This window comes from Apiospora kogelbergensis (genome assembly GCF_038363985.1).
Source record: "Apiospora kogelbergensis strain CBS 113332 chromosome Unknown utg000003l_segment0_segment0, whole genome shotgun sequence".
Lineage (NCBI taxonomy): Eukaryota > Fungi > Ascomycota > Sordariomycetes > Amphisphaeriales > Apiosporaceae > Apiospora > Apiospora kogelbergensis.
The window spans coordinates 5,250,014-5,273,770 of NW_027117420.1; the positions used below are offsets into that span (position 1 = coordinate 5,250,014).

Sequence of the window (23,757 nt, forward strand, 5' to 3'; positions counted from 1 at the left end):
AGAGGCAGGCAGCAATGGTTGCCTAGATGACGTCATGTCTTGCATCTAAGGAAAAACAATTATATGGTATGTTGATATAAGCATGCAGGTTACTTATGAGGCATCTCATCGAGCCCCATTGCTGCTTCGAAACATTTGGTGTTCTGCGCAACCTCCTTGGTCCCAGGGAGAAAAGGAAATGTCATTGTTCAAGGACAATTTGCTAATTATAAAAGTACTATGCCCAAGCAGGGCTCCTTGTTGCATCCCTCACACGCTGTTCATAGTCATCATCGTCGAATCTAACGTTACGGCTCGTCAACCGCACGCCCTGTGGCCTCATTGGCGTCATGTCTTTCGGTGGGTCAGACTCGTTGCCCCCTACAGCTCTTTCATACCTTTTCTGCTGCTGCTGCTGCTCTATTTGTATATCATCTCCAGTTCCCCTCTCTGGCATGTGCTGTATCGTTTCCTCTGAAACCTCGTGTTGAATGCCAAGCTCTTGATCCCTGACTGAAGCATCACTTTTCCCCGACCGATGCCGGGTTCTGAGGTCGTCAAACCTAGTCGACGGCTCGTACTTGATATGATGGAGGCTGTTCGGATGGTTGTCTTTGGCCCACGACATCCGCCTGTAGAGACTGGGGTCCAGAGTCGAGGTCGGAAGGACGGGTTCCTTGCTACGAGGAATGCCTCGTTTGATCGAATCCTTCATCCGTTTTTCATCATAGCGCTTCCTGTTGCCGCGCCACCACTCAACCTCATCGCTGTGCAGGCGACCAGGAAAGAATTCCTCCATGAGGGGGATGCCGCGACCGTAGGTTATGTCAAAGTCCATGATTCCATCCATGACCTTGTGTGTCATAATTGTGTCGCAGTACCAGAGCGGCATGTTTCGTTTGGAGGAGGGAAGCTCTGCGGCTGCGAGCCATGCATTTTGGAACATCCCTAGAGCTCCCACGCCTAGGATGCACCATGTATAATCTTTCGTTGCAGCCACATTCACCAGAAGGAGGAGCCATAGGACTGACAGCACCCAACAGGTGATTTGTGTCATGAAGAATCCAAGTGGGAACCCTCGGAAGGTCTTGGATTTGCGTTGCTTACTGGCCTGACCCTTCTCGGAGTTGTCCAGGTAGATGGGTCGGGAGAGCCACTGGAACTTCTCCCAGGGGCGATTGACCCGGGGCGACTGCGAGGCCGACATCTCCTCAAGGTTTAGGCAGAGGCCTTTCCCAATGACCACCACGATGTCCGTGGAGCCGTTACCCGAGGTGAGCGCGTAGCAGTCTTTCGATTTCTGCCCGTTCGGCAGCTTCTCCGCCCGCCACTGCGGCAGCAGCCCGTGATCTGAATGAGAAATGTGCCGACGACGGTGATGAACATGACGCCCCACTGCCGGTCGAGCGCGATGGGGATAGCGGCAACGCCGACCTGCAGGGCGGTCACGAGTGCGCCAATGACGTGGAGAAAGCTCCAAGAGAACCGCGTCGGTTCGTTCTCGTTCTCCAGCGCCTCGAAGACGGAGATGCGAATGCCGGTGCCGTCCTCCAGGGGCTGCCTGCGTGCGACCTGCGCTTCAATGTCGCGGAGCAGCCGCCCCACGACCCAGTTCTTGTTCTCGCGCGCGTACCCGGACTCGAGGTTGAAGACTTTGACCGGGTAGTCTGGGCGTGGCAGAAGGCGACCGTCGCCGACGATGTTCACGAGCGTGATGAAGGCGTAGGCGACGCAGCCGAAGGAGAAGCAAACGGGCGTGTATAGTTGCCCAGTCCCTTGGGCGAAAGCGTTCTGGACCACGTCCCCGCCGATGACCATCAGGATAGTCGATACGTCCGACGGGTTGATCCATTGTCCCCGCAGCTGCTCAATCGTACCCATTGCGTTGTAGTATGTGAGATTGATTTGTCTTACTGTACTGATTTCGTTGCTCAAGAGCGTCTTGGGCGTCCCACGTAATCAGCATATGAGGGCTTCGTCCAAGTAGTTATATGAGTTTGGCTGTAGTGACACCTAGTCAATGTATCCTTGAAATGGAAAATCATCGAGTGCGCTGAGTTTGAGATGGAAGATGTATGACTGCAAGGCGGTTTTCCTTCTGAAACCCCGCCCCCTCGCAAAAGGAAAAACCGCATAATACTGCGGCTGAGTGAGTGGCTGGCATTTTGGGGGGTAAAGATCCAGCCCCCTTGTCATTGGGTCGTCGGCAGGATCCGACAATGCACACATCACATAATCTCGCCATGATCTGGATGTCCGCAGGATAAACGGCACCCATTCAGTTTGATGTGTGCCTCGTAAGAGGCGCCACGAGGGGCTCAGGTACGGACTGCCCCCAAATGCTACGTCGCACTGCGGATGCCTGACTGAATTAACACCACGTCACCCTTTATCATTGGGCACAATGACCGATATTCTCCCATGTTGCTTATCTGGCTTTGACTCGTCTCCCAGTCTGCCTATTTGGTTGTGACTACTACTTGGCACATCTGAAAACATTATTCACTGAATTTACAACGCGTACGCCGGAACATGTAGTGTTATTAAAATTAATTGACTGAAATCAACAGAACAGAATTATCGACTCATAATATTTTTGCTTTTTGTAATTTGGGACAGAAGGATGGTATGTTTATGACCGTCTTAAGGCCAAGTCAGAAGGGGGGGTTGTTGGGGTAGAATATCCGAGAGAACCCAGCAGTTGCCTTATCCGTCACAATTTCCAGCAGGCTTTGACTTCCAATTCCAGCGTCTTCCACATGACGAGGAATGAGAGAAGCAGCAGGCGGTGTGCCGGGCGCTGATGCAGCAGTGTCGATCAATCCCTGCTTCGGCGAGCTCAGGTTCTTCGCTTTGCCGCCGTTGTCACGCCTCTTGTTCTTGATCTTCTCAAAGCGCCTCTCGCTCGAAACAAAGCCGTCCACGCACCACAGCTGATCGTCTCTCGTTAGCTCGCCGATGACTTGGCTTTGGGGCTCTCGCCATGACACGGGGCTGACACGACGTATGTGTATGCGGCTCAATATCCGCGAGTAGTTTATGTTTTCCTGCCGATCCTGCCTCTCGTGCCGCCTCCAGGAGCTGTGGTAGATCTCCACCAACAATCCAATCTCGGAGAGTCGTTCCTTCGGACGGGGACGAGAAATGATCACGGCAAGCATATAGTTGAACTTTCTTCTCTTCCGGCTCCCGTTTATCTGGCTGATTGTTGGTAGGATGTTCTCATTAATCAGTTCGACACGATACCACTCATTGAGCTCCCGGTCCACAGGAAAATGAAAGCCCTCGCCAATCCTGGGGGTCATGACGGTCTCTAGCTTCTCGCAGTGGAGTATGATACCGGGGTATCGGACGAGAAGCCCCTCCGGAATCAGCTCTGTAGGATGCTCCATACGACTGAGGGGATAGGGGGTAGTCTTCATTGTGGCCGCTGGCCCAGGTGGCTGGAGCCCATCCAAAGCCGGGCAGCATCAGCCGCTCCGAACAGAGGAATATGATGCCAGCAGGGATGGAACCGGCATAGTGTTTTGAGAGAAGACGTAGGAAATCCTTCATCATCTCTATTCGCTGATCTTCGGCCTCTTGGGGGTCACCTCCTCGAACTGGACCATCCAAGCTAGTTTCGCGGAAGTCTAGATTCAGCAGTGTAGAGAGTATGATGGTCTCATCTTCCCTATGGGATGTGTCCTGGTCCACAACTGGCATTAGTAATACGACCAGAGAGTCAATAGATCGTTAAACTCACCCGCCAGCGGGCCGAGCGCCAGGCGCTGGAAATCAGCCGTGATCCTTTTCCATCAGCTGGATTTCCTGTTGATACTCTTGCCTCACGTCCATGGCCCATCAAATTTTCGAATAGATGTCGTTTGAGTACCTCCGCCAGAGCTATTTCAAGAATATCTGGCTCGTCGGGGTTTTGACCGGTCTCCAATGTTCGGATCAACTGGTCGAAGCCTCTTCCTGGATAGTCAGTTGGGATCTTGTCATCCCTAATCTGCTCAGGGAAGCACATTTCTTTGCTCAGGAAGGCTTCCTGCAGTGTCCATAATCGCCTCATCCAAGTGCTTGTGAGCAGCTTGATAGCAGCTGTTAGGTCATAGCTCACGAAGTCGTTGTTCTCAACGGTACAAAGATCATCATCGATCACGAGGGAGTGACTCGATGAGTCAAAGACATCATAGATATGTCGTATGGACTGATGTCTGAGTTCCTGAAGATCCGGGGTGCAATCTCGGCATCGTCGGCAACGGGAATCGCAAACGTATCCAACCAAAATGAGTTACAGGCAGGGCTCATAGGTTTGTAGGTGGCCATGGCTTTGGTAATCCCGACCAACATGTTCTTGATGAAGAGAAGTTGACACTTACTGCAAAGCGGGAGTCAGTTCGTGGAACTCGATGCAACGCTTTGGAGCGGCAAGATTTGTAATAATACACTGCAAGGAAGGGACGTACTTACTGTATCTTGTTTGATTTTGGATTCCCAAGACCTTGTGACCAAACATGGGACACTGTAGCAAAGGCATTGCCTCGTCGGTACTGGACCCAGTCTTTCACGGCAACGCTTACTTCCGCCCCTTTCTTTTCCACCTCAAAGACGGGGAAGGAGTCCTTGCCCCTTCGGAGGACTTCGTGGACAACGTGCATATCCGGACCGACAAGGTCACATGGTCGATGCTTGCACACGCAACGGGGTACGTAGTTGTAATGTGCCGGGTTTGCACTATGGGTGGTTGCGCCTGCTGGCGAATCGGTCGTTGGGAGTCGCGCCGACACTTTGACATACTTGCACTCGTTATCGCTGCAGCCGTGAGCCGTCCCGTCATGCCATACACAGTGTTCTTTTGCGGCCAGAAGTAGCGTAGCGTTAGGACCAATCTGTCGTACCAATGCCTTTTTCGTATAACCACACGAGTCGGGGATGGACTCCATGACACACGGTGGGTAGCCCCAGCCGTTAAGATCATCGCTTTCCCATCCCAAAATCCTCTCCCCCATCTCTCGTAGGATGCTTTTTTTCACCGCCGAGAGAGTTTCCCCTAAAACCATGACAGATAACAAGATTTCTGGATTGCGGAAGTTGAGATTGCGCTTGTCAAGGTTCGCCCGGAGTACTTGGCGGGCGAATTCGAGGATCAGTTCAGTCTGCATCAGCCGGAATTTGGCTTGCGGGGGGATTATCCTTCAGCCATTTATGCCATTTTTCTATCTTGGATTTCAAGAGTGTTGTTGTGATGAAGCATTTCAAGCCCACTGGCCCCAGTCTCTTAGATTTGACAAGGTCGCACACGTGCACGAGAGGCTCATTGGTGCGGACCACAACGGTTAATAGGCAAAAGAACAGCCAGGCCTGAATGAATTCGTCCGTTTCATAGGTGCACTCCGTATTGCGCACATTCTCTAGGTGGTAGGTATCCGGATGTACCTTCCACCCGTGCTCGGAGGGGAAGTTGAGAAAATCGAGGTACTGGCTCCCGTGGCCGAAGGGAGCTTTTGCCCGAAAGCCATTGCTTGAGAGGCAACAGGTGTTTCCCTCTTTCTCAATCAGGAAAGGAATTGGCCTGTTGACCTTGGGGCCAAAATATGCTTCAAGGTGCTCCATGTGGTCTATGAGTATTGGGTACCTTCAACGAGGCGAAGAACTGAGTCAAAAGGTTGGAAAGGTATGAGGGGAGGCGAGAGTCTCTTGACGAGGCTCCGGGAAAGTGGTTAATAGGCGGCATAATGGTGGTCTACATTCTGTGCCGCATCTGATGCCTGCCGCCCTCCCAAATCCTCCAAAGACTCGATCCATTGCCTCTGCGTGGTGTCGGGTGGGCGAGATGCAGCCCACGCACTCAGGCGTCCAATGACAGAACCAGCAGACCCATGGGTGACATGCGGGAAGCGCCACAATATTTGCGGGAGTGGGGGAATGTGGATAGTTCACTGGCAAAAGCAAAAGGTGCGAAGAGCCTCGATGCCCGGCTGAGCTCTCCCCGCCCGTCTTGAAATCCCCAAATGTAACCTGATCTGTTACGGTCACGATCATCCGTGCTTCGAAGTATCCACTGGATTGGCCTCCTCGGTAAAATCCTCGGAATCTGAACATGGTAACTGCATCGTGGGACCCAGTTCGATTCCAGAAGAAGAATGGCTGCTGGAAAATGCTCACTACTTGTACATACATGGCAATCTCACCCTGCTGGGGATGGTGGTAAGACAGCCTACGCCCTTGACCACATAGGGAAATAATCAATAAGCTGTTGCAGCAGGCGATAACGACTTGGCCAATCATCATTGATCAAATCAGCAGGCCAATCGGCGATCCCGTCTTTCTGGGCTGAGCGCTTCGCAGAGGCATCGGTTTGCTTGCCTCCTAGTTTGCTTTTCTAAAGGTGTGGTTACATCACTTGACACCTGTTCAAGTTGTCCAGGCTACTTTTCGCGTACCGAACCGCTATCGAGCCACGTTGTGACATCGGTATCTATATGCCGAAATAGCCCGAATAGTAGCTTCTTGAGTCCTATTCTAGCATGTCTTGCCTTAACTCATCAACCCTGATCGGATGGAAACTTTCTTCGGGTATCTAATTCTGCAGATGTTGTCCAATTCGACAAGGGCTACGGAGTACGAGTACATGATACACAGGAGCGGGTGATGCACAGCCAGCCCGAGTTGGTGTGAGCGATCTCACCAATCATTACAGTGACACAGCCACCATTCCAGTCTCAGGTGCAGAGGTACTACTACCCCGCCGCTGCCCAAGCTTGGAATTCCCATCTTCTTTGACCAAACCTAGCGATTCAATTAAGGAAAGACCGAGAACGTCCGCCATGAACGTCCACCAAGCAAGGGTAAGTATTCATCGCTAATATCACGAAATAAACGCTAACTCAGATCACCAGAGACCGACCTTGGAGATTGTTCCTGGTTTGGGGAATGGCCCCCTATAGTACGTAAAACGTTTCAGAATGCTTAGTATCTACTGACCCTGACAGCATCGTTCTCGTCCATGGTCTTCGGAAATGGCCATATCTAGAGCAGGCTCTAGAGATGACGGTGAAGAAGGCCGCAGCAAACGAAGGCATAGAGGAACCACGGGTCCGCAAGTTCAGGTTCGATGCTGACTACGTGTTCGGACGGGGGAGAAAGCTTTTCGGAAAACGTATGATGCCTTTACCGAGTCAATGCATCGCCACGTGGTAAGCACAGCCAGGGTTTGCGACATTAATGGCAATCTAATCAGGGAGTAAGCACAGAAACCACAGACACAGAAGGAAAAGCTTCAAGCTAAGATAAAAAAGTCAGCGGACAAGCCTCTGCGAATACTGTTTGTTACCGATGGAATTGCGGCATGGCTCGTCAAACTCTTCCTGAACGAATGCATCGAGGAAGACAGACGAGATTCCGGTAGGACTGAGAAGTGGCTTTCCATTATTCAAGGCTTCGTCATAGCGAATGGCGACTCGCCACTGGGCGACCTCAGTTGCCCGGACCTATTGCGACAGGAATGGCCTGCGTTGCAATGGAGACCTTCAATGCCCGAGGCCAGTGAGGCGGAAGACCGCTCTATCAAAGAGCATGACCCGGAGAGGCAGCGGCTAGCCAACCTGATGAACCGCCTACGGATGATCGACATTAACTTCACAAAGACCTCGGATTCATCAATCATGAGGAGATACATATGGGCATTACGCACACAGAAAGTAAGAATTACTTTGAATCTCGCACCTTTTGCATGCTGGTTGCTGTTGCTGATATGTATTGCCGCAGAAATGTTGTGACTCCGTGGAAACCGACGTCCAGTTAAATAATAACAGTCTCAGAGACAGTGGGATAAGTGGAATTGACAAGGAAGAGCTTTCCAACCAGAGCGATGCATCTAGCAAGTCGTCGAAACTACGTCGACTAGCTGCCAAAACGAAGATTATGGTTCGTGTCCCGAATCAAAGGGGTCATGTCGGACCGTTGATGTCAAGGTCCTCGGCGGAATTATACGACTAGTAGGGGGTGAATCTTCCAGGAAATAAAGCACTTGAGCTGGAAAAAGAACTTGCCGGATACCAGTACTTCGAGACGGACACTGCTACTGAACTCACACGCGAGTTCAGACTTCAGGATCCTCAAGGTCTCCATGAGTCCCGGGGGCCCCGGAGGTCCCGCTATTCCCAGGTGTCCCAGGTGTCCCAAGGTTCCCAAGGTTCTCAAGGGTCCCAAGGGTCCCAGGAGTCCCAAGAGTCCCAAGAGCCCAAGGACTTCAAACAAATTTGGCTTCAGCGCAGCGAGTGTGCGCAATTCTATCTCCAGAACTGTTCCTTCAAGGATGCATCCGCCTTATACACATCATGCATCGTGATGGCGCATGATCTTGGGTATCAGAAGGGCGCCATCGCGCTTCGGTGTCGCGTTCAGCTGGCCGTCATCAAGATAATGCGAGGCAAGTACACAGAAGCCAAGAAAGACTTGGATAAAATCGACGAAGAGTGTGGACAGTGGCTTGGGAGCAAGGACCGTCCGACCTCTGCTGAGATTTCGTATCATCGCGCCGTGGCCCTTGTCAGAAATGGCGATTTCAAGGACGCCATTGCCAGACTCAACTCACCCATGCAGGAGTCGGAAGATGAGCCTCTCCTTGTAAACCGCAATCGGCTTCTTGGCCTGGCTTATGCCTACCTTGGCAACTTTTCGCAAGCTTCTTGCTACATAGAAAAGGCAAGAGCGATGATGGTCGAAAAGAAAGACGGTCGTCTTAGCAAGGCTACAGCCCCGAGGGCCACGCTTGATGTTGGTTCAAACAAGGAACCCGGGATCAGACCACCACCACTATCCGGCCTCGAGGCCGCTGTGCGATTGAGTGAGTCTCAAATCCTGCTGATGCGAGGCAGGGCCAACGAAGGCTTGACCCTCGTGGAACGGCTGTCGGGGGATTTGGAGAAGGCCCCTGACTTTGGTGTATCGCACCTTCTGACGCTCGAAACACGCTTTATTTGGTGTCGCCTGCTGACCGAGGCAGGGAGGCTGGGGCAAGCTAAAGCGAAGTGTGTAGAGACTATCGACCTTACGACTAAATACCTGGAGCGAGATCACCCCCTAATTCTGAAGGCCACCTCCGCGCTGGTGGCAGTTCAAAGACTCGACGCCTGTCCCTCCGAAGCTCTCGCAAACTCAAAGAATCTTGTATGCCGGACGAGTGAGTTTCTCGGCACCGAAAACCGGCAGACGCTCCGGTATGGATTCCAGACGGCCTCCCTGAGCCTTTGGATGGGAAACCACGTTGATGCACTTGAAAAGCTCCGGAAAGCACACCTGGCATCTCGAGGTCGATGGGATGATGAACATCCCTGGACAATCTCTTGTGCCATCGAGTATGCAGTTGCACTATCCCTATCAGGACGAAGTGGGGAGAGTAAGAAAAAACTAGAAGATGTGCTCCTTTACCAGAGTCGATCGTTCGATATCAACATGGATAGTTGCGAGTGCGACAACTCTATGCAGGATCTTCTTGATCATCTGACTACGGTCAGCCGGAAGCCCAAGGACTCAGCCGATATTCATCCCAGTCTTCTCAACGCTTTGGGGGCCTGGGCCAGGAATGAGCTTACCCGGTCTGGTGCGAAAGGCAACCAGGCAGTCCAGGCCCAATACGCTATATTCCAGATAAGAAAGGGATCTCCATCGTTCGAGCCTGGTCATTATGCGACAATGCAAGCTGGTCTAGACTTGGCGAACACTCTTCGAGCCAGCTCAGACCCGGAGCGATCCGAAAAGGCTGAATCACTCTATAAGGAGGTAGATTTATGATCTCGTTCTTGATTCTCTATTTCTATCTTCCTCATGTATTTCTGGTTCTCTTTTTTCTTTGTCAATTTCTCTATCTCATTGGCTCAATCGGAACGAAAGCCGTAGCTAACGTTTTATTGAGGTGATCACTTCTGGCACACTGCTTCACGGCCATCCCATCGTGCTCCTTGCTCAGCAGGGGCTTTACTTATGCAGGATGATTCATAGCCCCGACAAGAATCTGGAAGTAGACACTGAGAACTTCCTCAACATTCCGCGGCTGATGAGCCTTCGTCTTGGTGGTCAGCACCCCGATACGCTCCAAGCACTGCTGACTGCTTTTGCTGCTGCCTATTACACCCACAAAGACCGCGCCGTTGAGATGGCGACAGAGTTGCACGAGAGGCTGCACGATACTAATGTGAGACCCAAGCGGCCGATCGAATGCATACAAATCGAAGAGAAGCTGGGGCTTATTTACTACGGCCTGGGCAACAAGATCGAAGCAGCCAAGGTACTGGCCGCTCTGGCTCAGTCACTGCGAGAAGGAGAGGAAACGCAGCTAGGCCTATTTTCCGAGGGTAAAGTGATCCTCTCAAGAGTGAAACAGGAGATATCGAACATTGTCGGGGAGGTGTTAGAGCAGCAGTGGCAGGGGGCCGAGGACGCCAAGGAAGGCGGCCGCCTCTCCGACGCGGCGGACCACCTCCGTCTATTCTATAACCTGTTCGTCCCATTGCACGGAGAGCACGAGGATGTGACGGCGAAGGTTGCGCTCAATCTTGCAGTGGCACTGTGGAGGGCAGGCGAACAGAAGACCGCCCAGACGGGAAGCAAAGGCTCGGCCAAGAATGATGCGAGGAAGCAACAGGACGAGGCTGTGCAGATACTGCAAGGTATAGTATCTAGCTCGCGCCAGGAAGAACAAGTCAAAAGGCGATTGGAAGAGGGGTTGAAAGGATGGCAAGAGCAATTAAAAAGTCCTCCTACTCACGAGGCTGGATCACAGGACACCTCGAGTTTTCTTAGCAGCGTGGACTCCAGAGTTTCGATGGACGATTGCCCGGTAATTCAGGAGCGAGGAGAATATTGATCAGGCGCCCTCTGGTAAGCGGTTCTTGCAATTTGGTATTCGAGACGAGGGCTGGTCCTGTATTGTATTGCGGATTCAACCCTCGCAATCCTTTCTTGTATTATTTCTTATTCTAACTCTAGTCTTTCGCTACTAAACCCGATGAGATGTCGATTAAGGTCGTGATCCCAAAGTTCAAAATGTCATATTCGGGAGAATGCTAGGTCAAGTTCATACTTACGCCGAATGATAATCCCACGGATAATAAACGTAGTGTTCTTCGAATACCGATCCGTTGATTTGGTATCCTTTGCTGCTCCAGTGAATCCGAGAAGGCACAGACCAGCATTGACAGTATCCATGTCACCCTCGGCGTCTGGCCAGCTTTCGAGAAAACCTTCATCAATGCTTCTCGGGACAGCGGAGTGCAGAGATACCGTGAGAGTTCTGCGCAGCTCTCTAGATGTACTCTTCTAAAGCCGACCACGTACGCGCATGACCATGCCGTTCATTATCAGTTTGCCCCCAATAACCCCACAAAACGGTCTTTCAGGCGACGAGAGATGTATATCAACGTGGATGATGTTTGGCTTCAACATGGCGGCTATGCTTGCTCAGTGTCCAAATCTAGTAACTTCGAGACTGCCCTCTTCTCTGTCGAGCCAAGAGCACCCGACCTTACCATCGATGCTCGCCCAGCTCCAGCTTGGTGCTCTGTATTGGGAGGGACGGGCGCGGAGATAGTCGCCCTCAATATCCACTATGCGCCGCCAGAGAAGACCGGCCAACATACTCCATCTGTAGCGCTGCCCGGTACTTCTGTGCCAGACCGCCGACGGCGCGCTGCTTGTCCGACGGCCGGGTAAGCTCGCGTCTTGTATACCATTCGATATTATTTTGCCACTCGGGATGGACGGCTCACTCCAGACCATGGGGCGCCCAAGCCACTGGCGGATACCGTGGATTTCCAGCTTGTAAGATACCAACAGGCAGTCGCATGTCATCGTCCATGATCTCGATCCCACGTGACTCTGTGAGGGATTGATAGATACACACCCAAGCGACACGGGCCTCGAAATAAATTATCTTCCTCTTCGATAGCAAGCACTCTTCCAGTGTCCAAGCCCGGAGCTTAATCGGCTCGTCTTTCATCGACCGCCTCGTTTCCGCTTCCGCCGCGTAAACCGTATCCTCTGCGCCATTATCGTCCCATGGTGGGCGGTAGGGTGCGTATCTAAAATTCCACGAGACGCGTTCTCCGCAGCCGATGCCACGATGGTGATGAAGGCGTCCTCGAATATCGCTTTCATCTTCGAGACCTGGATGTCCTTGTCCGAGGCCGAGTCCTGTATGATGCACAGAGCATCGACCCATAAATACCTGAGACCGAGCTGTCGTATTACCAACATGGCGTCACGGAGGGTTTTGGCCGCATGGTCGACCGAAATCTCGCGGCAATGTTGGAAGTAGTTGCTTTTCGTAGTCGTGAGTGTTCCACCGCGCTGGGCCCTAGCAATAACTCAGTGCGACATAGCGTGCACGATGACCGCGTTCCGGTTCCACAAGCCTCGCATGGATCGAAGTGTCGTTGTCTCCCAGCACTTCGATGACGCGAAGAGGTAGTTTGGTGTTAGTATCGGCACCACAGTGGGTGGAATGAGTCTGCCCATGCCGGGCTGTACACTATTTGATCCATCCCTGGATCAAGTCTGACGTCTCATGGCAGCCTTTAGATGCTTTAATTGGTCTGTTCAAGACATGTATGGCTGCAGGTTCATCTGTAATTAGTGTCAGCACCGGTATAATGAATTCATCTTGTTCGGGTAATTTATGCTAGATTTTACCTGGATAAGTAAATATATCATAATGCTTTCCGCTGATTATCAAGCTTGTGAGATCTAGGTGACCCATGCCGTCCTTTGTCAGCCACAAAAGGATGATGGCGACGTTATCTTCCTCTCTGGAGACTGGCGTTTTTGAGGTGTAAATTGAAAGTCCACTTGGCTCTTCGCTCTTCGAGTCGACAGGTTTATCCTGAAAATCGCACACGCGGTCGCCGAGTTTTCGAGCTCGTGGAGTTTGACGTCCCATTCATCCCCTGGAGCCCATCGTTCTTCCAATGATAGCGTTTCGGTGAGTGAAAGTCGACCAAGGCAGTCTTCACGCGCTGTCGGTACATCTATTGTGCTATGTGACTTCAGTAGAGATGGGCAACATATTGTGTGGATGTCTTGCAGTAATTCCATGTCCACTTCTTGTCATCATGCAGACAATATCGCCAACGAAACGCCTCGCGAATCAAAAGGCAGCAAGTGCGGGGTATTACGCCCAAGGCAAATCTGGCAACCTCATAGCATGAGGCTACAGCCTGACTGGGAGTGAACGAGTGAGGGAAGTATGCAGGGGAGCCAATGACGGTAAGAAACAACACATCGAACTCCAGGAGGGTGAACCAGACGATTACCATGCAGGACGCATGTTGCGCCCCGTTAGTTGTGCGAGGTGGTTACCCTGCAGAGCATAGCCACCCCTTTTGGTCGACTGCAGCTGCAAGTCGTTGCGATTTCTACTTTGCCTCGACGCCAATATTTGAAAACGGCATATCAGAAACATAAAAGGGGGTGACTCGCGACCTTCAGTCGTGGTGAAAGACCTAACAACAATACCTGCCACCTCTGTTCTCCAATACAATGGCACCTCTCTCCGTGATCTCGCTCTTAGCTCGACAGCAGTCCGAAGTCTCATCTCAAATTCGAGCACAATGGGCAGAGCCATCTGATATCATGTCCTTGCTAATGCTTGTTGGCGCTGATGTCGTCAAAGGAGCACTCGCGCAACAAACAGGCGGCAGCGACTGGCTGCCGCCACCCGTCGTCTTCTCTTTCGGATGGGTTTCCTATAGCTTCTCTGCCATCCTCGCGGCCATTGGCAATAAGACGTTCTTACCGGCTCCCGAGCTGCCCGCGCTGGTGTTGAGCACAGAATGGGGCTACCACCGCGTCAATAGCTCCTGGGTCATCAGCCGGCTGCTCCGTGACTTCGAAGAGTTCTGGATGCCGGCTGAGGTAAAGGCCAGGCTGGTCCAGATGATGGCAGAGGCTGGCGGGCGGCGCCGGCGGCGAGTTGGCTTATGCGTCTCGGTGTTCGAGGCAAGTCCTGACAAACAGGCCGGGGTCCCAGATCGAGACCTTCTCTGGTACTCTGGCTATGCCGTGGCGGCTTTGCAGCTAGCTGTCGCGGCGATACCATGGGCACTTTACGGGGCTTGGGAAGAGTTTGCGGTCACGGCCTTCGGTACCGCACTCGCCTTTCTCACCGCATCCCTCCCCCATTGGACCCAAGAGAGATGGTCCTGCAGCAGAGACTCTAGGAAGACGTTTGTATTGACCCGGGGCAACGGCGCACAGCATGCCGTCGTCATTATTGGGGCCGGGCGAGGCCTTGACCTGGAAGATCTGGCCACCTCGTCCGAAGGGCTACCAGGGAAAACCGGTACCCCCATCATGTACTCCGGATTGGCCGTCCTTTGGTGCATCCTTCTCATCACGGTCTGCGGCATCGAGAACCTGACTTGGTTTCTCCTGGCCGTCGGCACCATCGGCATGATACACACCATCATCGTCGCCGGTGCGCCTCGCCAGCCCGGATTGTTTGGCATTCATCTCAAATACCGAGACGTCTTCGCACAGCCCAAGGTGATGAAGACCCTGCAGGAACTCGAAATGGCTTATCCTGGTTGCGGTCGATCGATGATCAAGACATTCTTTCCAGGGGACCTCCACGAAGAAGAGAAATTGTGGTGGCAGGCCGCTAAGAGGCGAGAAAATACGGTGAAGAAGGGTGAAAAAGAGTCCGTGCTGGGAGATATCACCACTTCCAAGATCGAGGATTCATCGGGCTCATCGATACTGTCCTGTTCATCGGCATTGTAGTGGGCGCGTGTCGCAAGAATTACAGGGGTGGGCACCCTAGCAGAGATGTCAGATTGGATTGCATTCATTACTTTTTCTTTGTCCATATAATTATAGCACCCAAAATGTCCTTTTCTGAGCTGCCATGGTGCTCTGAGCTATGAAGATAAGACTCCGAGTCATTGGTTCAGGCACGCCGCTTTAATTCAGGGGTTCAGAGTCCTACAAATAGTTCGAATGTTTTCCATTGACAGTATCGATATTTAGACCATGCCAACGCCATTACAATCACCGATGTCCGAAGTCACGTTCAGCGCTGATGTTCTTGAATTGAAAGCCCACCCCTTATTCTGATTGCAACACCTCATAGAGCTTCGTGTTCTCCCGGACTAGGTTCTCAACAGGTAAGAACAATTCCTGGGCGCCGTTTTCCCTCTTCGACATGGCCTTGATCTCCTGCCAGCTCTTCCAGGCCCATCCCTCGCACTTGTTGGGCTCGAGTCTCTATGGAGATAAATCAGCGTTGATCATTAAAGGTCATATGTATAGGTAACATGGAATATGAGCAAAACAACCGTGACTATACTAGCGCCTTTGGAAAGTTGCATGATCTGTAATGCTTACGAGATGAAAAACAGAAACTCGGGATACAACATACCTGTGGCTCCTGTTGCGGGTCTTCGCGCTCGGCCTTCAGGAACACGGTGACGTAATGCTTGTCCAGCTCGGGGAACTTGTCGTTGGTAAGGCCGACGACCTTGCCGGCCCGGATCCGCAAGCCCGTCTCCTCGAGCGTTTCGCGCTCCACACACGCCGAAAAGTCCTCGCCCTGCTCGAGGTGTCCGCCGGGAAAGCCCCAGTGCCCTACATGTCCTCAGTCGGAGTATGAGTAATGGATTATCAAGCTTATCAAGGTTGGCGCGCCTCGACGGGATGACGACTGCTTGTGTGTTCTCCTCGGGAATAAAGTCCCGTGCGTCGGGAGCGAGAACGCGCCAAGGGGGCCCAGAACACCCCGTGGCAGGGATACGTGGAAAAGGGCAATGGCAAGGGGGATAGACATTAGAGTTGGTTTGGGGGTGTTAAGCTTACCTTTGCCCAGGGCGCTAAGGCGTCGCCCCATGAGGATGCGGTTCTGGTCGTCCTGGATGATGGCGAAGACGCCCACGCGAGGATGCAGGCCGTTGCACGCCATATGCGTTAGTATCCGAGTATGCCGGGGACTCGGAGTTCAAGGGGATTCAATGACTGGGCTGATGGTGTTGATAGGACGAGTCCTGACTTTTTGTGTGCGTCTCTCTCTGGCCCTGGCTATGCTGTTTTCGGTCAATGACACGAAGCGTGGTATCTGGAAACAGAAACTAGCAGTGAAGACAATGCCATCCGAAAAGATTCGCTGAACGAAAGGGGAAGATAAGATGCTACTGCTGCCACCTTCGCCGCCCGTAGGATGCGCAATCCTGCGATACTAATGCAAGCCAATGTAACTCAAGAGACGTATAGGGATTTTAGAGTTCTTGGCCGCATGCGTCAAGGTTGCGATTGGCCTGCAGCCATGTGGAGAATACGGGGCGGATTCAGACTTATACGGGCCATATCGGTTCTATTGGACGCCGGTCGAGTCACCGGACCGGGAGTGCATCACAGCCTACCATCGCGCGAACGACCTGACAGCGGACGTATCCATATCGCTGCGGGCTGACTGCCGATAATTACTATATGTATGGGCAGTTGCAGCCAGTGGGTAGATAACTCACCGCGAGCCATGTGGACTTCACGTTGAATCCCTGCGAGTAAACAGGCGACGGGGAGGGGGACCGAGGGGTAAGGTACTAGAGCACCACGAACATCCTTGATTCAGGGACAACCCCTCCAAGATATCTACTGATGGGACGACGGGCGCCATCGACCTGTTTTTGTCGGCGAACCCAGACTTCAACTAGACAGTAGCCAGAAAGCATAAATTTTGAGACGCCTAAATCCTCTCCGTTTCGCACCACAATGGGATCATCTCTGAGCATCCCGCCCACAGCTGACAGCCCACCGAATCTTCTACCTTCATCATTGGATCTCTCGACGAGCAACAACGACACCCAATCGGAACTGGCTCCGTAGGTCTTGATCTCCTGATTCTCTCTGTCTCTCTCTCTTTCGTCGCCCGTCTGTCTGAAACGTCCTACCTTCGCTCTCGGGTTTCATGACTAATGTGCGTTGCGGTGACGCCACCACGCAGAACTCATTATGTCCCGGGCAAGAGGATGCGTCCTCGGAACGAGGCGACGGTGCTGAACCACACCATGGGCGCCTCGCTGCCCCGCTATCTCGAGATCAAGGTGCACCAGGCCGTCCTGGAGCGGCCCTACGACCAGATCGTCGTGCGCGGCCGCTACGCGCGCCACTCGACGGATGGCAACGTCATTGCGTTCGAGGGCGAGAAGCGGGACAAGCCGTTCAACTGGGAGCGTCCGACGGCGCGCGTCGACGGCCAGACGCTGTACATCGAGTGCTTCCCCGGCTACGACCACGTCGAGCACTACGCCGAGATCATCGCCGACTACCTCAAGATCCGGGAGAGCCAGAACAGCGGCAGCGGCGACGGCGACGAGGGCAAAACCCTGACGCCGTCCTCGCGCGTCTTCTTCGAGCCCGCGTCGTGCTCCGACACCCAGCTGGCGCTGCAGGCCACCAACCTCGGCGCTTTCCCAGGCGAGGGCGTGGACACGGTGGTCCTGGGGCTGGTGTGGCACCTGCCGCGGCTGACGGGCGCCGACGCCGCGTGGCGCGGCGACGGCCCGTGGCAGTGGATCGTCAAGGCGTTCGGGGCGCGGCGCGTCGCGTTCCTGGGGTTCCGGCCCGCGTTCTGGGGCGACATCTCGGGCGAGGTGGTGCACACGCTGGCGTCGCGGTTCGGCGTCAAGGAGGTGCTGTACCTGGGCAAGCTGGGGGTGCTGAAGCCGGCCGTGGCGCCCAACATGTTCCTCGCGACGGGCGGGCGCTCGCTGGTGCACGGGCGCGTCGTGGAGTGGGCGAGCGCGCTGGCGGGGTCGGTGGCGCGCGCGGGCGGCGGCGGCGAGGGCGAGGGCGAGGGCGGCGTCGTGCTCGAGGGCACGCACGTGACGCTCGGCAGCGTGCTGCACGAGACGCGCAGCTGGCACGCGCAGCTCGCGGCCGAGGTCGACTTCGTCGACCCCGAGATCGGCATGATGGCGCAGGCCGCCGTGCGCAGCGGCGTGCGCTACGGCTACCTCCACATGATCACCGACAACCTCGGCCGCAGGTACGACGAGGACCTGTCCAACGAGCGCAAGGACAGCGTGCTGCGGCACCGCGCGCGGCTGCACGACGTCGTCCAGGACGTGGTCGAGGACCACCTCTGGCGAGACGGCGACTAGCGGCGGCACGAGTCCAGAGAAGCTCCGGAGATCGTCGTCGTGTTGGAAAGGAAAGCCCGCTCTATTACGTCCTTAATTAGAAAACAATATAACGGATCGGAAGCGAGGAATTGGCTTGCAGTCTCCCATCATCTCATGTAGAAACGATAATCCACCAGATTTCCCAACCTAGGGCGGGAAAGTCAAACTTGGAGGAATCCCCGGCCCGTGAACCATTGTTCGACAAATGAGCTAGAATGCCCCTGATTTCGTGACTCGGTTACGTATGCATCGAAATAAATAAAAGCCCTCAGCTGCAGCCAATATAAGCACCATCATGAATGTGACCCGCGCTATGCACCGAGAAATGCAGGGTTTTAGGCGAGCCCAGGGGGCGCGGGCGGACAGGGGATACTATATTTGGGTAGGGTGACACTCGACTGGCTCGAGAGCCGACGCTGCTATGCACCAAGTTGATTGATATCGGCCCGGCGATGTGTGGTGGCAGCGGTTCATCTAATGGTCATTAGGGGATCGAATCAAGCTGGCATTGCAGGACCGGGTGGGTGTGCGGGTAATCAAGGCCCTCTGGCCCAGAGGTAATACCCGGGTGGCCCGTCTGGGTGGGAAGACGCGAAACATCCGACCCTCCCTACCTCCCCCAGGCCCAAACCTTTGCAGGGCCACCACCCACACACGGCTGATCCTTTGGACAAGCTCTTCCTGGCCGACTAGTGGGACGCACGAGGTTCTGGGCCTCCGATATAGTAGGGGGAGGGTCTGTGTGGGTGGAGGGTGGACATTCTGTGCCGCGTCAACGGAAGCTCCTATACACGTTCTGTTGTTCCCTTTCTCTGTGCAGCGCCGGTCTGTACAAACAAAGTCGCCTGAAATTGAATCAGCCGGTCAGTCCCCGTCCACACATGATGATGTGATGATGGCAACGAAGTCCACCGTCGCGGGCCTGTTGGTGCTAGTCCCACGAGCGCTTGCCGTTCTGCCAAGAAGCGACCCAATGGGTTACCAGGACCGGGGAAACCCAACCAGTGTTTCTCGACCCAGCTGGATGGTACGGTTAGCTGCTGTTCTGCTGCGGCCTGGAGCCACGAACTATGGGTATCAGAGGCCGCGGAGCCGATAGCGCCTGCGCGTAAGCAGTAGATGTTTGGTGCGTGGCGGCTGTGAGGCCAATACTGCACTGCAGGTTCTGGAGGCCGGCAGGATCAGGAGGGACATGGGATTCCCACGAAATGCCATGCGGGCCACAGGATCACACGAAAAGGGCTGGTACGGTTGGTGCAGGATCAGGAATGGCCTCCTCCAAGTTTTCGGGCCTGTGCTCCGGCAAAAGTCGTTAGGAGCCCATGACGGGTCGGCGGTCTTGGAGAGAGAACTTGGCAGGTGGTCTCTTGGTTTTTTTTTCGACTGCTCCTTGGGCTGCTCCGGCTGAAACGAATGGGGCGATCTATTTCCCCAGGGCGAAAAGGAGTGTTGGTCACACCACCCCCCATGCTACACTTTGGGGGAAGGGCAACAAGCTTTTGGGCGGTTGAGTGTCTGCAGAAGTGGTGGTGGTACAAAGGCGTGTGCCTTGAATACGGCACAATTACGGTTGTGGTAGCAATGGCAACAAGATCCAATCAGACGTTGGGCATCTTGGCCGCTTAACCGAAAAAAGGCTCAAGATCGATTTCAATGACCAAGTCAACTCCTCAGAAGGCAATTCAAGTGATATGAATCGAATTTAAGTGATATGAATCACGTACTTGACGTGAATTGTCACAGTCGGTTACGAACGTAGTTGGTGTTTTGCGTGCGTGCACGAGCAGCTAAAGAGAGACACACGACTTGCGGGGCTCCACCTTCTCCACGTTTCTGGAAAGGCTCCGTTTAGGGTCTAGCCTCCTTCAATTGAACATCTCCAATGTTTTTTTTCTTCTCCTCTCCTCGCCTCGCCTCGCTCTTCCCCCAAGTATTCCCGATTCCCATCCCCAGTTCTTGTCCCCAGGTTTTGGTCAGCCTGTCTTGTCCATCCCATTCAACCGCTCCTAGTGTCTGTCTTGCTGTCTCGTCGCGGCCAGCGAGTCCCAAATAGAAGACCCGATGGCACGATGGATGGACACCAGGCATCACTAGCTCCCGTGCTCCTGGCAAATCTCCAAAACACTTGAACCGGCCGCCTCCCATTGGCGCATTTCTATTCTACCCGAATTTGCCGGCCCATTTAACCGGACCTATCCTGGCCCCATGTCGCTCGGGGCTCCCACCAGCTGTGCCGGCATGGGTATCCTGGGAATAGCCAGCCTGGGCCTGGACGCTCAAGACGCTCACTCACCCAGTTTGCACTCAGTCCAGAGTCAGTTGTCACGGCCACTTCCCCATGAGTCGACAATGGTACCATGGCATTCCGTAGATCGTCGTTTGCATCCACTCTGCCCATCTCTTGCAGTCGTCTTCGATAGCACTGGGCTGATTCGATGGCTAAATACATCGAATGGACAGGTACCGTCAGTGCACCGTTGGAGGCGGTTTTCTAGTCAAGCATGCGGCTGTCAGTCTTTGAAACCCCCACCAGGCGCTCATGAGGGACTCGGAGTCTCAACCCGTCTTCTGCGTGTGCCCGCTGACCTGGTTGGTCGAGTCAGCGAGATGGTGGCTTGCATCCTCGAGATATGTCTAGCCACCATTGTCGCCTGCGTTCGACCGCCGATTCCACCGTCGTGCCATTTCTTTTGAGCCATCGCTTCGGGAATCTGGCCGTAGCTGCACTTTTCAGCTCAGCTGCCTTAGCTAAGCCGGGGCTTTTCGTTTCACGCGCTGCAGGCTAGACGGTCCGACTTCCATCCCCACGGGCAAGGGGCGCAGGTCTGGGGAAGGGTGTGGGAAAGAAGGAAATAGGACCATTCCCCATTTCGCTTCCACCCACCCAAACAGCTGACTGTGCCTCCACTGCAGCGAGATCCAGAGTCGCCTCGGTTGGCCGGCCGCCCTCTCCAATCCCCCTTTCCTCCAAATCCACTCGTCCCATTCGGCGAAGCTGAGCTGTCGCTTGACACTCAGCGGTCCAGACTCGGAACCGGAACCAGGGAGCTTTCTCGTTGGCCCACGGCTCGCCCATCGCTGCACGGGTACGGCCTGCCCCCCTGCTCAATATCGGCGCACCACCCCTGCCTGCTCCAGATTGCCCTCCCCGCCTCCAATGCAACCAATCCGGCCTAGGGTCTCCCCGGGGAGCACTTCTGGATATATGGACGAACATTTCCCTGCATTCACATGAACCCTTTCTCTTGGATTTCCTCATCCGAGTTTCAACGCCTCAATAGAGTGGTCTCGTGTGTCGTCCCCGACTTACAATCCCCTTCCGAAACTTTGAGTCCAAAGGCCACCCAGCCCGCCGGCTTCACCACCAGCCAAGATGGTTGCCATCGCGACTCCCCACGTGGGCGCCAAGGGCCACGCCAGCGAGAAGCTGGCCATTGCCCAAGAGGAAGCCCCCGAGTTCCAGAGAGTCCACTGGATGAAAGAGCCGCATCTGCGAAAGCTTTACGCCTGCTGCTTCGTCCTCATGCTCGCCTCGGCCACCACCGGTTACGATGGGTAAGTGAACCTATGCTCGGGACTCGGACTGAAAGCGCCCAGTAAATACTGACATTCACGCCCCGTCGCTGTTAGTTCCCTCATCAACGTCTCTCAACAAATCCCCCGCTGGAAGCATTTCCTGCCCGAGGTTAACGATGAGGACCCTGCCAACACAAACTCCGAAAGTTGGCTAGGTCTCCTTGTCAACATGATGAACATTGGCAGTATTGTCAGTTTCTTCATCACGTGAGTATACCGCCTGCGCCTGAGTCAGGTCAGGCCCCGTCTAACGAAGAATACCGAGACTAACTTCGCAAAGCCCCTATGTCGCCGACAACTATGGCCGACGATCCGCTATTGCCATTGGCTGTGTCTTCATGGTCCTCGGTGGTTGCCTCTCGGCCTTCGCCAACGGCTACGGAAGTGAGTTTGATATATGATCTGGCAGGGCTTATGATCGTAAAGCTGACTTGCTGGCTTTCTAGTGTTCATTGCCGGTCGATTCCTGCTCGGATTCGGCAACAGCTTTGCGCAGATGGCCTCGCCCCTGCTCCTTACCGAGATCTGCCATCCTCAGCATCGTGGCCCCCTCACCGCCGTCTACAACTGTCTCTGGAACGCCGGTTCTCTGATCGTCTCCTGCATCGGCTGGGGCACCGCCTCGGTCCCCAACGACTGGTCGTGGCGATCCATCACCTTCATCCAGGTAGTCCCCTCCGTCGTCCAGCTGATGTTCATCTGGTGGATCCCCCGAGTCCCCCCGATTCCTCCTGCACAAGGACCGCGACGACGAGGCTCTGCACATGCTCGCCAAGTACCACGCCGGCGGCGACATGAACAACGCAACCGTCCAGTTCGAGTACCAGGAGATCCGCGAGACGATGCGCCTTGAGAAGGAGGCCAACCGCAACGTGGGCTACGCCGACTTCCTGAAGACCAAGGGTAACCGCTGGCGATTGGCCATCCTGGTCTCCCTCGGTGTCATCTCCCAGTACAGCGGCAATGCCTTGTTCTCCAACTACATCAACGCCGTCTACAAGGGTGCTGGTATCAAGGAAACCAACCAACAGCTCGGTGTAAGTTGAAATACCCCATTTTGTCACTTTCTTGCGGCGAGTCTTTGCTTACACCTCCCACCACCAGCTCTCCACCGGCAAGACCATCCTCGACCTGTTCGTGACCATCGGTGCCGCCATGAGCATCGACTACTTCGGCCGTCGCCCGCTGTTCCTGATCTCGGCCGGCGGCATGTGCGCGTCGTTCCTGGTGTGGACCATCATCGGCGCCATCTACGAGAACTCGGGCGAGACCAACATGGCGGCCGGCTACGCGCAGATCCCCTTCGTCTGGTTCTTCGGCATCTTCTACGACATTGGCTTCTCGGGCCTGCTTATCGCCTACGCGCTCGAGATCCTGCCTTTCAAGCTGCGCGCCAAGGGCATGACCATCATGAACATCGTCGTCCAGGCCATCCTCGCCCTCGGCAACCAGACCAACCTGCTGGCCTGGAACAAGCTGCCCAGCCACTGGAACTTCATGCTGTTCTACACTGTACGTGGTTTTGCCTCATTCTCTCCTATCTCCCCACTATAGCGGATTCTGCCACCCTTAATAAAATGTGCTCTTGCTAACCCATCACTCTACAGCTCTGGGACTTTGTCGAGTTCGTCTTCGTCTACTTCTTCTACGTCGAGACCAAGGGCCCGACCCTCGAGGAGATCGCCAAGATCTTCGACGGCGACCAGGCCGTCGTCGCCGACCTCGACCTCCACCAGGTCGAGAAGAACATCCACGCCCATGTCCACGAGGAGGAGATCCTCGAGAAGGACATGCACTCGCCCAAGTCGGCCATTTAAGGAGATGGAGTTCACATATAATAACATGGAGTAATATCCTACCAACCTACCCCAAACCCCAACGAGACCGAAAATAATCAAAAAGAATATCCGGAAACGCGATAAGACGATAACACGAGGAAGGTTGTACGGCGGATGGGATAGGGGCTGGGAGGTCCCAGGGCTTGCTGTATTTGGAACCAGCATTGGAATAGCAAGCGTTGTCTATAAATACCTGCTTGGGCTTT

The 23,757-nt window shown here is 54.2% G+C and overlaps 10 protein-coding genes across 10 annotated transcripts; 5 read left to right on the forward strand and 5 right to left on the reverse strand.

Annotated features, from left to right (window-relative positions):
- Positions 1-217: 217 nt before the first annotated feature.
- PG998_006494 (uncharacterized protein) lies at positions 218-1,860 on the reverse strand (the record flags this gene model as incomplete). Its single annotated transcript, XM_066873312.1, has 2 exons — positions 218-1,309; positions 1,354-1,860. The coding sequence occupies 2 exons, from the start codon at positions 1,858-1,860 to the stop codon at positions 218-220; spliced, it is 1,599 nt and encodes a 532-aa protein (XP_066733409.1).
- Positions 1,861-2,633: 773 nt separating this feature from the next.
- Positions 2,634-3,401, reverse strand: PG998_006495 (Het domain protein; the record flags this gene model as incomplete). Its single annotated transcript, XM_066873313.1, has 1 exon — positions 2,634-3,401. The coding sequence occupies one exon, from the start codon at positions 3,399-3,401 to the stop codon at positions 2,634-2,636; it is 768 nt and encodes a 255-aa protein (XP_066733410.1).
- Positions 3,402-3,539: 138 nt separating this feature from the next.
- Positions 3,540-5,027, reverse strand: PG998_006496 (uncharacterized protein; the record flags this gene model as incomplete). The annotated part of the gene is made up of 4 exons (XM_066873314.1): positions 3,540-3,611; positions 3,725-4,209; positions 4,263-4,345; positions 4,438-5,027. 4 exons carry the CDS (start codon positions 5,025-5,027, stop codon positions 3,540-3,542), a joined length of 1,230 nt encoding a protein of 409 aa, XP_066733411.1.
- Positions 5,028-8,316: 3,289 nt separating this feature from the next.
- On the forward strand, positions 8,317-9,762 carry PG998_006497 (uncharacterized protein; the record flags this gene model as incomplete). The annotated part of the gene is made up of 1 exon (XM_066873315.1): positions 8,317-9,762. One exon carries the CDS (start codon positions 8,317-8,319, stop codon positions 9,760-9,762), a length of 1,446 nt encoding a protein of 481 aa, XP_066733412.1.
- Positions 9,763-9,958: 196 nt separating this feature from the next.
- On the forward strand, positions 9,959-10,834 carry PG998_006498 (uncharacterized protein; the record flags this gene model as incomplete). Its single annotated transcript, XM_066873316.1, has 1 exon — positions 9,959-10,834. One exon carries the CDS (start codon positions 9,959-9,961, stop codon positions 10,832-10,834), a length of 876 nt encoding a protein of 291 aa, XP_066733413.1.
- Positions 10,835-11,961: 1,127 nt separating this feature from the next.
- Positions 11,962-12,222, reverse strand: PG998_006499 (HET-domain-containing protein; the record flags this gene model as incomplete). Its single annotated transcript, XM_066873317.1, has 1 exon — positions 11,962-12,222. The coding sequence occupies one exon, from the start codon at positions 12,220-12,222 to the stop codon at positions 11,962-11,964; it is 261 nt and encodes an 86-aa protein (XP_066733414.1).
- Positions 12,223-13,503: 1,281 nt separating this feature from the next.
- On the forward strand, positions 13,504-14,745 carry PG998_006500 (uncharacterized protein; the record flags this gene model as incomplete). Its single annotated transcript, XM_066873318.1, has 1 exon — positions 13,504-14,745. One exon carries the CDS (start codon positions 13,504-13,506, stop codon positions 14,743-14,745), a length of 1,242 nt encoding a protein of 413 aa, XP_066733415.1.
- A 324-nt stretch (positions 14,746-15,069) lies between these two features.
- On the reverse strand, positions 15,070-15,919 carry PG998_006501 (nudix domain containing protein; the record flags this gene model as incomplete). The annotated part of the gene is made up of 3 exons (XM_066873319.1): positions 15,070-15,228; positions 15,383-15,588; positions 15,817-15,919. The coding sequence occupies 3 exons, from the start codon at positions 15,917-15,919 to the stop codon at positions 15,070-15,072; spliced, it is 468 nt and encodes a 155-aa protein (XP_066733416.1).
- Positions 15,920-17,021: 1,102 nt separating this feature from the next.
- Positions 17,022-18,116, forward strand: PG998_006502 (uncharacterized protein; the record flags this gene model as incomplete). The annotated part of the gene is made up of 1 exon (XM_066873320.1): positions 17,022-18,116. One exon carries the CDS (start codon positions 17,022-17,024, stop codon positions 18,114-18,116), a length of 1,095 nt encoding a protein of 364 aa, XP_066733417.1.
- A 3,394-nt stretch (positions 18,117-21,510) lies between these two features.
- Positions 21,511-23,530, forward strand: PG998_006503 (uncharacterized protein; the record flags this gene model as incomplete). Its single annotated transcript, XM_066873321.1, has 7 exons — positions 21,511-21,692; positions 21,768-21,920; positions 21,994-22,097; positions 22,160-22,380; positions 22,430-22,750; positions 22,818-23,225; positions 23,321-23,530. The coding sequence occupies 7 exons, from the start codon at positions 21,511-21,513 to the stop codon at positions 23,528-23,530; spliced, it is 1,599 nt and encodes a 532-aa protein (XP_066733418.1).
- Between the last annotated feature and the right edge of the window lie 227 nt (positions 23,531-23,757).